The 12,518-nt window shown below is 41.6% G+C and overlaps 1 protein-coding gene across 4 annotated transcripts in view; it reads left to right on the top strand.

Annotated features, from left to right (window-relative positions):
• Positions 1–6,664, top strand: part of IRAK3 (interleukin 1 receptor associated kinase 3) — a 76,100-nt gene extending 69,436 nt beyond the window's left edge. For all 4 annotated transcript variants that reach the window (XM_066369062.1, XM_066369058.1, XM_066369061.1 and 1 more), the window contains one exon: positions 1,059–6,664. In XM_066369062.1, the coding sequence (XP_066225159.1) occupies positions 1,059–1,574 (516 nt within the window). In that variant the 3' untranslated portion in view covers positions 1,575–6,664. The remainder of the gene's footprint in view (positions 1–1,058) is intronic.
• Positions 6,665–12,518: the final 5,854 nt, after the last annotated feature.

Here is a 12,518-nt window from a genome sequence, read left to right on the forward strand (position 1 = left end):
GAGAAGAATAGTGCTGTTTGTGCAAATTAAATGAGATGTGTGTGAAAGCAAAGCACTTGGTAAATTATAAAGCTCTCTGTACATATTCTTTTAAATTACATGTGTGTGAGAAGGTATGTTGTATGTTATTTATTTATTTTTTTGTATTTCTCTAAAGTTGGAAACGGGGAGGCAGTCAGACTCCCGCATGCGCCCGACCGGGATCCACCCGGCACACCCACCAGGGGGCAATGCTCTGCCCATCTGGAGTGTTGCTCTGTTGCAACCAGAGCCATTCTAGCGCCTGAGGCAGAGGCCATGGAGCCATCCTCAGCGCCTGGGCCAACTTTGCTCCAGTGGAGCCTTGGCTGCAGGAAGGGAAGAGAGAGACAGAGAGGAAGGAGAGGGGGAGGGGTGGAGAAGCAGATGGGCGCTTCTCCTGTGTGCCCTGGTCGGGAATCGAACCCGGGACTCTTGCACGCCAGGCCGACGCTCTACCACTGAGCCAATCGGCCAGGGCTGTTGTATGTTATTTTATATCAGGTCAGGGGTTCTCAATTTGGGCTGCAAATCCAAATAAACTGAGAAGCTTTAAAGATACAGATTACTGGTCCCCATCTCTCTATAATTTTTGAATGACAATCTTTAGGTTGGGGGTAAGGGTTCTGTATTTCAAGAATGCTCCCCTATATAAATCTGGCATTTGAGAACTATGGATTGGGTTCACCATCCCCCAAACCCTTCCAGTTCCCCACATAATAAGGTTCAAATAAAAAAAAAAATGATGAGACTCACCCAAGGTCCCAAAGTAATGGTGGCAAATCTAGGCTTCAGGTCAAGTCTTTTGATATTTAATTCAATGCTGTTTCTTTCATTCTTTGCTTCAAGTCAATTAATTTACTGGTTAAAATAAAAGGCTTAGTTCATCTTTAATACCTTCTCATTCAAATTTCTATAATATGACTGATTTCATGAAAATAAGAGCACGTTCTTTCCCAGGTAGACAGAAAAAATAAAAAAGGTAAAAGGAAAGGTTATTCAAGCTTAACTTGATGTTTGTTTGTTTCCCGGCTAATTAGGTCCTAACTACTCTTGAAAGTACTCAAGCCAGCTTGTATTTTGCTGAAGATCCTCCCACCTCACTCAAGTCCTTCAGGAGTCCCTCTCCTTCGTTCTGGGATAATGTACCGAGTATTCCAGTGGAAGACGATGAGAGACAGAATAATCATTCACTGCTTCATGATAAACTTTTGAGGAAAGAGAAAATGACTCCGAGAATTCCCTTTGAATGCAGCCAGTCTGAGGTTACATTTCTGGGCTTTGACCGAAAGGTGGGAGGCAAGGCCAATGAGGACGCCTGCCATGCGCCCCGTTCTTCTTGTGAGGAGTGTTGGTCTCCAGTGTCTGCAGCTCCATCCCAGGACTCAAGGGTCTCTGTTATGATAGTGGACCTTTCTTCAGAAGCTTCTGGCCACTCTAACAGGAGCCAGCCAGAGGAGACTAGCTGTTCCTCTGAATTTTTCTCAAACGAATGTGATCAGAACAAAAAAGAATCCGTTTTGCCAGAAGATAAGGAAGATGGCAAGTATTACTGAGGCACCTGAGTACAGGTATAATCTTGGGAAGACATTGTCTTCGTAAGTAATGCCAAGAGGATGACCAATGGTGACCTTGGTAATGCAGATCAACAATCTGGACAGTTCCATTCTTGACTTTACAACTCGCAAAACAGAGTGGCTTACAAATGTGTTTTATTGGGTAATGGCCTCATGATCAAACCGAGTCTAAATTAGAACCATTCAAGGTTACTTAAGCTTATAGGCTCTGACTTCAGACAAACAAAACAACACCCACCAAAGAAAAAAAAAAAGACTGGATTCTAATGTCTTCTTCATCAGCATCAATATGAGTCCTCAGAGCCTTCAGTCTGCTAAGAGTGTTCAGTTCTGTTGGACTCCATTGTTTGGTTTAGCTTGCTTGTGAAGGTTATAGGAAATGTCTAATTTGTAAATATTTATAGATGCCCTTTAAAGAATTGCCTTTTCGTTTACTTTGATTGACCCATAGTATTTTTCTGTTCATTCCTGTCAAGTCTGTCTGTTTGAAAATGAACCAGGTTCACACTTGGCTGTGACATGTTCTATGCAGAGAGGAGATTCTTGCCCAAGGTCTGTATTCTGTATTTAAACTCATAGGAAAGTTTATCACATGTAATATAGTTGTTGACTGTTATTACAAGTTTCAGGTTTTTTGTTTGTTTGTTTGTTTACAAACTTAGAGACCTATTATATCCTGATTAGAAGGTACGAGATTTTAATCAAGTACTTTTTGTTTCTGAGAAAAGGGCTGGTCACAGGAGCCCAGGTCAGCTTTCTGTTTGATTCTGTACCTTCGATTCCGTGCCTTTACTCCTTCTGTTTCATGGATCTCTCCCTTCTGAACTCGGACCCAATCCTCAGGCCTGGCAGAACTGCCATCCCTCCGAGGGTTCCCTAATCTCTCCAGCCAGAAGCACTCACTTTATCAGCATTTCCATAGTAATTATTTTGTATTTCTATTTTATACCAGTCATATTCTGAATTATATCAAAGTTGCTGGTGCCTGACTAGACTTATTAATTCCCCGTATTAGTCTTCTCTGGTTGCTGTAACAAATAAGTCACAAACGTAGTTGTTTAAAACAACATAACTTAATTATTTTTCTGTTCTGGAAGTCAGATGTCCTTGGCATTCCTTCTGGAGGCCTTAGGGGAGATTCATTCCCTTACCTAGTCAAGCTTCTAGAGGCCACCTGCCTTCTTTGGCTCATGGCCTCTTTCTCCATCCTCAAAGCCAACAACATAGCACCTTTAAATCTAGGTCTCTCTTATTCTCTCTGAACTCTTCTTTATCACCTCTTTCCCATACTTTAGCCCTCCTACCTCTCTAATATAAAAATCCTTATGATTGCATTGGGTGACACAGATAATCCAGGAAAATCTCTGCATCTCAGGATCCTTAATTTATTCACATCTGTGATGTTCCTTTTCTCCTATAAAGCAATCTGTGCACAGGTTTCTGGGATTATGACATGGCCATCATTGGGGGCCATTACTTTATCACATTCCCAGAGTGTGTAGGGCCATCTCCTCAAGGCCTAGCATGTTATCCTATATGAGGTTTCCTTATAAATTAAGTTGAATTAAATTATTTCTATGAACACACATAATCAAAAAGTCAGCTGTGGTAAACACGGCTGGGTAGGTAGACAAAGTGAGGATAATGATTTTCTTTACGATGATGGATAGAAATACTCCAGGAAAACCATTCCAGAGGATTCATAGAATCTCCCTCCCCAGGGCACTTGTGCATCAGAGGACTAGCCACATGGGTGTGTGTGTGTGTGTGTGTGTGTGTGTGTGTGTGTGTGTGTGTGTGTGTGTGTGTGTGTGTGTGAACATGGCTGGATTGAGCATAGTCAGCTTGTAGTCCAGATTCAGGGACAGATAATCAAAGAAGATACCAGGAATTAGGGTCAGAAACATGGAACTCCAATTCTGAGTAAAAAATGATCTCATGGTAGAAAGTGAGGTTCCAAATACAATAAGCCTTCCTCTGATTTACCCCAGAAAGACTCCAGGTAGGTAGTTAGGAGAGGCCATGCTCACAGGCAGGTCTGCAGGGGCCCTGACTCTCCGGTGCCGTGTTCCCCATCTGATCAGGATGTGTGTTCACAATGCTCCCCAGTTGCCCCTGTGCTAAGACCAGTAAGGGAAGAGGCTTGGCCTTGACTTCATATGATTTTAATTCTTGAGTCCTGTCCTAGTTGGCAACTCTTGATTATACATACTAATGAAGGGAAGCAGTAAAGGTCTTTGGCATCTGGCTTTATATATTATAAACCTTTCTGAGATTGACTTATCTTATAAATGGAGTCTGAAAATGCTTTGGCTGAATTGGGGCAATTAGTCTGGAATTGAGTAGAGCTGCCATTAGTAATTCAAACGAGGTAATGAAGATAACTCTATGTTAAACTTTTTCAGTTTGAATTTGGACCCCCCAGTACCTTCAATGAGGCCATTAAGGCAGGTCTGATTAACACCAGGCCTGCACCATCACTCAACACATGTGTGACTGTTGGTTTTATGTTGATTTGAATTTGCTTATTTGATTTAAAGCAGTGTTTCTTAAACTTTAATGTGCATCAAAATGATGTGAAAAGCTTGTTAAAAAAAAACAGATTGCTGGGCCCACCCAGTTTCTGATGCAGGCTGCCCATGTGCAGGCCACGCTGAGAACCACTGCCGTCAAGTGTTTTCAGACTGTTCTAGATCATAGAATCTACTTTCCATCTAGGTGGTATGTTTTTTGAAAGAAGTATCATGTCTTTTAATTTTTTTTATACTTACCCTATTGCCTAGCAGGGGTCCCCAAACTTTTTACACAGAGGGCCAGTTCACTGTCCCTCAGACCGTTGGAGGGCTGCCACATACAGTGCTCCTCTCACTGACCACCAATGAAAGAGATGCCCCTTCCGGAAGTGCGGCGGGGGGCCGGATAAATGGCCTCAGGGGGCCTCATGCGGCCCGCGGGCCATAGTTTGGGAATGCCTGGTAGGTTTTTGCTTAGCCCGGAGTGGGAGCTCTAGCAATACTGTCAATCTGTGATCTTTTTGACTAGATCACCTTTCTTAGGGGTGACTGTTTTGGACAGGTAAAGGACCAATTCAGATTAGCTGATAATTATCTGATTAATAATATGGTAAGCAGATGCCACAGTGGCTGGAAATGACCAATTTTCTGCTAAATGAGCCAGTCCTCCTGACTAGGTTCACCTCCTAGTGGGTGCATGGGTAAATGCTGACTGTAGGAATTCAACCTGGCATTCTGCAATGAGCAATAAGGGATACCTCATGGCTTCATGAAGATACATGAAGAAACTAAGAATGAGCCTCCCAGAGTTTCCTTTGATCTACAAACATGAATTAGTAAAGAACTCCACTCATCTTCATCCTTATAATGCACTGTGAGCAATCCTTCACTTGTTAGGGTTTTCATCTCATTTTATAATGCCCCTAAATATTTCATTGTTTTTGAAAATGCGTATGAGATTTCTGACATACTCAATTGTACTGACTTCCTGAAAATAGTTATAATGATCTGTGACTCACTGCATGATGACATTGTTTCACGCATGGTACATCAGTCTGCTTTAACAACTTTTATGACCTGAGTACGGTAAGTATAGGAAGTGAGGGCTATCCCGAGTAGCATTTATTAAGCATGTGCTAGAATCAAGACACTATATTGGCTACTAGGATGCCAAGTAAGGAAGAAAATACATCTCTTCCAGTTAATAGTTTGGGGATATCTGTTATTTGAACCATCAACCAATGAAACTGAGAGTAAGGGCTGAAAGGGTGAGGAGGAGGCAGAGATTACTGTGCACTTTTGAGAGGGTAAAGAAGACTTCTTGGAGAAGCTTGCTGGAAGATAGAAGGGATTAAGAGAAACAGAAGAGTACTCAAGAAGTGCTCTAGGAAGGCTCTCTGGAGAGTTGAGGGCCACAGCTCTACCAGAGCACAGCACAACCCCATCTCTGTGGTCAGAAGAATGGGGCGAGGGCAAAGGAACTGGGTTCAGAGCTTTGCATGTTATTTCCTGTTTAACCCTCACAGCTACCCAGAAGTTATGAATCCCATTTTATAGATGAGGAAACCAACTCAGGGAGATTAAGGAACTTTGCTGCTGTCCTCCCAGATCTGGAAGAGCTGGGATTTCAACCCACATCTGTCTGACTTCAAAGCCCAGACTCCACGGAGCACAAGGAAGCCGCTGCAGATTCAAGCCCCATGAAAAGGCATGGATGTGGAAAGTCATTTGTCGATTCTACAAGGTTTTCAGTAAGCCCGCAAGCCTTGCCATGTCTTCTGCCTTTTTCACGATCCTGCTCATCTGCTCCAGTTGTCTGCCACTGCAGTCATTTGATGTGAATTAAATGAATTCACCCATCCATTCATTCACCCACTGAATTAATATTTACCAATACCCTGCTTTGCGTCAGGCAATGTTCTAGCAGCTGGGGAGATGGTGAAGATCAAACCTCACTAAACCCTCTGCCCTCAGGGAACTCACATGTGACTGAATCAATGAATGAATGAGTGACTGAGAAACACTGGGAAAGTCTAAATCTCAGTCCCAACACTAAATGGCAGCTCTCTGTGAGCTCTCCGCACCGAGCCATCTTGGAGTGTTGTCTGGACACAGACCTTGGCTTCTTTTCTCCTTGTCTTACTGTGCAGCTGATACCTCCACAACCGCCCATCGCTTTGCTGTTTCTGTGCACAAAGCAGTCTATGTCATGCTTTGTGACAAATATGACATAGGTTTACTCTTCCATTGACCAATGATTTTTTCTCTGTGTGTGTGTGTGTGTGTGTGTGTGTGTGTGTGTGTGTGCCAGAAACAGAGAAAGACATATAGGGACAGACAGACAGGAAGGGAGAGAGATGAGAAGCAACAATTTTTTGTTGCAGCCATTAGTTGTTCATTGATTGTTTTCCCAAATGTGCCTTGACCGGGGAGCTACAGCAGACCGAGTGATCCCTTGCTTAAGCCAGCGACCTTGGGCTCAAGCTGGTGAGCCTTGCTCAAACCAGATGAGCCCGTGCTCAAGCCGGTGACCTCAGGGTTTTGAACCTGGGTCCTCCTCATCCCAGTTTGAGGCTGCGCCACCACCTGGTCAGGCCCAATTATTATTATTTTCTTTATCAGAACATTTATTTGGCTACTGATGTCATCTTCAGCAGGCTTCTTCAAAGTAATCTGAAACCCTACACATACCTCACCTCACTGGCACTCCATAACAGAATTTCCTGTTGACTTTCTTCTTCTTCACAAAATTGAAACTTCCCTGGGGACAGGGGCTATATGCTGCTCATTTTTGTGTGCCTAATAGCTAGCACAATACCTGGCACATAATGTGATGCAATAATGTGTAAAAGTGAATGAATCAAACAGTTCTTTAAAACATCTTCAAAATCATCCAGTGTATCGAGACTGTCATCTCATTGTACCCAAAGTTTGTCTTCCTTGTCTTTCTGATATTCATACTATCATCAATCACTTGCTTAAATATTTCCATCTCACCATTCTTAGATAAAAGTTATTAATTTCAAATATTAATACAGTGTGTCCGTAAAGTCATGGTGCACTTTTGACCGGTCACAGGAAAGCAACAAAAGATGATAGAAATGTGAAATCTGCACCAAATAAAAGGAAAACCCTCCCAGTTTCTGTAGGATGATGTGGCAGCATGTGCACATGCGCAGATGACGTAACATCGTGTATACAGCGGAGCAGCCCACGGCCATGCCAGTCGAGATGTGGACGGTACAGAGGAAAGTTCAGTGTGTTCTGTGGCTCTCTAAATTCAAATCCGTGAGAAAAGTGCAACGTGAATATTGGCACGTTTATAACGAAGCACCACCACATAGGAATAACATTACTCGGTGGGATAAGCAGTTGAAGGAAACCGGCAGTTTGGTGGAGAAACCCCGTTCTGGTAGGCCATCAGTCAGTGACGAGTCTGTAGAGGCTATACGGGATAGCTACCTCAGGAGCCCTAAAAAATCTGTGCGTGATCCCACATCGAACTGCACTGAATAGGTATGAAACTGGGAGAATTTTCCTTTTATTTGGTGCAGATTTCACATTTCTATCATCTTTTGTTGCTTTTCTGTGAGCGGTCAAAAGTGCACCATGACTATAAGGACACACTGTATATGAGATATATTTGAAATAAGAATTTAGGCATTGTGTACTTCCTTGTAAATTTGCTTTATGGTAAGAAACATTCTCAAGCCATTTCTAAGCAATGAAAAACCAACATTTTGAAAGGTAATAAACCAATGTATGTTGTATTTTGTTTCTATCTATCTGTCTCAAATTATTTAAAGGTATTTGATGGTCCACTGGACTTGACATGCAAATATTTTTTTGGAAAGTATTTTTATTCCAAAAGGTCTACATTGCCTACCAAACCTTCACATAAGAGCCTTCTAATTGATGTCATCTGCCTCACTGCGAACTTTGTAGTCAACTATATAAACAGCAGTATTTCTATGAATATTTACAAAGATTTTGCTTCTTACAAAGTGTTTGCTTCTTAATTTTAAATTTTTCTTATAGATCAACACTAATTGGAATGGAAGGTAAGAAGGCAGAAATAGCTTACTTGCAATAGTGTGCAGGTACACTCACATATTTAAGTTTTAAATACCTATTGAGTTGGTTTCTACTACTATAAGATCAAGAAAAATTATTTCAAAGAAGCTGAATCTCATCCTGAGTCACACTGATGTTGGAATGGATACAAAATGAAAACTAAAAACACTCTTTATTCAAGTCCAAGAAATATCTGCTCTGGAAAGTGGTAACAAAAATTAAAGGTATTTCCTATTTGAAAAACAGCTAATAAATACGTGTTTATTATTTGATAAGTATTAATTTTATCTTCCCAGATTGGCAGATATTCAAGCAATTGACAAGAATGTGGGCAAATAGACATTCTTGCTCACTGTTGGCTGGAGTAAAAACTGGTACAGCCTTTTTAGGAAGGCAGTATGCATCAAATTTGGCCATATGTATCAAAAACTCTAATGACACACTTGTAACCACCAATTTGTTTAGTAATTTATCCTAATGAATAAAAATTATGTAAGTGTGTGGACAAGATGGCAAAGGTGTATCTTTTGATATTTATGATATTAAAATTTTAGAAACAGCCTAAATGTCCTCAATAAAAGATGGGTTACATAAAGTATAGCACATATAACCAATTGACTTGTATGCAACTGACATTAAAAATTATTTAGGTCTATGTTTATTGCTATAGAAATTTGTCCCTGAAATATTGAATGAACAATCAGACTCCAGAAGAGCATGTTTAATATGAGCTCACTTATAACACTGGATACTTTAAAATAACATGTTTCATAGAGAGAGCTTTGTCAAAGGGTTAATGATGGTTTTCTATGGGCTGTAGTATTTGGGTGATCTTTACTTTTTGAGACTGATATGTATATGAAATTTTTATAATAAGCATGTATCATTTTTATTATCTGAAAATAATAAAGATATTTTTATTGTGGAAAAAATATATCCTCTACATTTCTGTATTTGCCTGCCTTTTAAATTAATTGTTCCCTTGGTAAAACTGGCAACTAACAGTAATGCTTCTTTTTTTTTTTTTTTTTTTTTTTTAATATTTTTCTGAAGCTGGAAACTGGGAGAGACAGTCAGACAGACTCCCGCATGCGCCAGACCGGGATCCACCCGGCACACCCACCAGGGGGTGACGCTCTGCCCACCAGGGGGCGATGCTCTGCCCCTCCGGGGCGTTGCTCTGTTGCGACCAGAGCCACTCCAGCGCCTGGGGCAGAGGCCAAGGAGCCATCCCCAGCGCCCGGGCCATCTTTGCTCCAATGGAGCCTCGCTGCGGGAGGGGAAGAAAGAGACAGAGAGGAAGGAGAGGGGGAGGGGTGGAGAAGCAGATGGGCGCCTCTCCTGTGTGCCCTAGCCGGGAATCGAACCTGGAACTTCTGCACGCCAGGCCGATGCTCTACCACTGAGCCAACCGGCCAGGGCCAGTAATGCTTCTATTCTATTGTCCTTTGTTCTTTCTGTCTTCAAAGCTTTCTTGTCTTCAAAGGTGACTGAGGCTCCCACAGATCTGTCTGGTGTCCTCTGAGAAACAAGTTTTGAAAGGCTTATACAAAAGCAATCCAGAGGCAAAACCAGACAAATTGAAATACAAGAATGGATAATGGAGTACAGTACACAACTGAGAGTACTTTGTAATTAAATATTAGTAGATTTGGGTAAACTCTTTTAGACTTGCCCTTAGTATCCAAACTTACAGCTCTGAATTTCAGTGATTAACCTACAGTTAAATTTAAAAATCTTAAGGGAGATAAAATTTTTATCGTAAAACATTGATCCCCAGTCTTGTGCCCACTATCTCTTCTTAGCCTACATAAAAATTATAACTTGCTGAGTTTAGTAGACTCTGGGCTGCAGTTATCAGTTGAAAATAAAACTCACAACAGGGCAGAGAAATAGTGACTAAAGACAGTGGTTTTCTCTAGCAGGTAGAGATGGAGTCTTTGTAGCAGTGCTAATGGGATGCAGAATAATGCATGAAATATAAAGGGAAATAAACTACACTCCAGGGTAAAATACCAATTGTAATGAATTCTATCTGCATGGACTGTTTTGTGGACATAACTAAGTTACAGAGGGTGTAAATATGATGAAAACAAAAACACTTTCTTGGCCAATCTATCTGGAAGATAAATTTGTGCTGGTTTTTTTAAGAGTGGAACACAGACACACATTATGTTCGTTTGAAAGCGAGTTAATGCGTTGGTTCTGTTTCTGTGTTTTCTGGAAGAGAAGTGCCATGTAATACCAACTGTACTATCACTGCAAAGATTTCAGCAAAAGAGAAGTTGAGGAATCTAGTAAATAAAGAGCAAATGGAGTTATTCTGACAGCACATTGGGGTGAGGTATAAATAGCTTTGGGTGGTCTTTTTAATCATCTTACTCTCATTATTCAGTAATGATGATTTCATGTCATTCTGAAAGTGTACACACTAATTACAGTGCATTTCCCAAACCATTAAACATTGGGCCTTGTGATATTTATTTTCCTTTTATGTTTGTAACACAGGATTTAAAAAAGAAAGAGCTGCAAGGACTTCAGCCAAGGGCAAATATTAATCTATGACCTTTATTGTTTGTATTTTATCTACTCTAGAGAAAAATGCATGATTCCAGCATGCTAACCAAGCCAAGTATGCATGATGATATTACTCACTGCTGACAGCTCTGTGGCTATCGCCTGAGACGGGGTGCAGGGCAATCTGACATTTTCATTATGCATTTGTCTGGCAGTTAAAAGAAAGGGAAAGAATTCATGTCATTACTAGTATCCTGTCTTGGCCACTAAAATGTATTTCTCTAGTAAAAATATATATATATTACCCTATTTTAGAAGCCAGTCTGACATGTCCTCATCTTTCTCCCTATTTCATATCGTGGCTTCATCATTTCTTACTTTAACAGTCATTTGAGTGAACCAAGTAGCGTCATCGCATCCCAGTTAAAAGATCTCATCGGTTCCAGTGAAATTACACTTCCTCTTCACTCTCGCCACTGTTTCCAAGCAAGTGCTCTGACCCTATCACCACCTAAAACTGCTAACCTCAGAAATAAAAGCACGTTATCCCCTACATCCTCATATATGATTCTGTCTTCTAATTCTGGCTCATCAATAATCTTCTTCCTCCCCCATGCATATTTTTGTTTGCACAGGCTGGGCCATGGGCTCATCTACATCAGCAATTGTCTTTATGGAGAAATAGAACCCTCGTGAGACATTTCAAACAGATGGAATTTAATATTGGGAATTGGATCCCAGAGATGAATAACCACAGGAAGCCAATTTCATTCTTCTGGATGAAAGAGCCAAAAGGGGAAAAGTGTAACTGAGAGCCCATGACCACTGCCCCGCCAAGGCGCCGACAACTTGCCGCCGATGCTTCTGGAACAGTGCTGCCAGGAAGGAGAGCAGGAATGTGGGCCGCACCACCTCTGCAGCTGCAACTGTCACTGCGGGGGCCCAGGGAGACGCAGAGAGGTGAGGCGTCTCCGTCCTTCGATGTCGCACAGTGAGGAGTTAGCGGCCAGGGGCATCTGGGCACTGCGGTTTTCTCTGACCTACAGAGGAAAGCACAGAAGGGCAAGGATGGACCTATGAGTCAACAGACAAAACCTACCTTTGGCATTTATTCTCACTTTTACCTTATATCGAAACTTGCAGTGACAATAACGATATCGCACAAATACTCCTAAATAATTGAAGATGCTGCCACTCTCCAGAAGAGACACACAGGTCTCATCAGTCATCATTTCCATTTCTCAGTGATCTTACTATTTCTCCCATTTGAATTTTCTAAGGATAAAAGTAATCATTGCTAACGTTTCTTATACGATATAGGAGAAAAGAGAGATAAAAACATTGGTTAATACACACAAATCCATACAAACAAAGGAAATACACACGGCTGCTGTAGGCTGTTTCTGTACTTGTCACAAGGCTGCGGTTCATATCGATACTGTGCTTCTTCCCCTCTCCTTCCACGTTCCCTGAGCCCTCTGCTGGCATTGGTTATACAGGATTCCTACCCTGACGGTGTGCACCAAACTTTCACCCCAAAGGGTGTGAGTGCTCAGTGGTCCTGCCTTTGTTTGTGTGCTATGATTGTACTTACGACACTAGTACTACTCAGAATTCCCTAGATAGCAGCCTTCTACCTTCCTGGATCTGATTTCCCCTTAATAGCTGCAAGCAATGCCCAGCACTGTTTAATAATAACCTGATTCTTTCTTCTTGGTTCAGTGGCACGAAGAGCCTAAAATGACAGTCTTTCCATTTCCAGGTCGGTGAAACCAGTGTTGTGTCATCATGGGACTAATTCTCACTTGAGGTCTAAAAC

Source organism: Saccopteryx leptura, chromosome 2 (assembly GCF_036850995.1).
Source record: "Saccopteryx leptura isolate mSacLep1 chromosome 2, mSacLep1_pri_phased_curated, whole genome shotgun sequence".
Classification (NCBI taxonomy): Eukaryota; Metazoa; Chordata; class Mammalia; order Chiroptera; family Emballonuridae; genus Saccopteryx; species Saccopteryx leptura.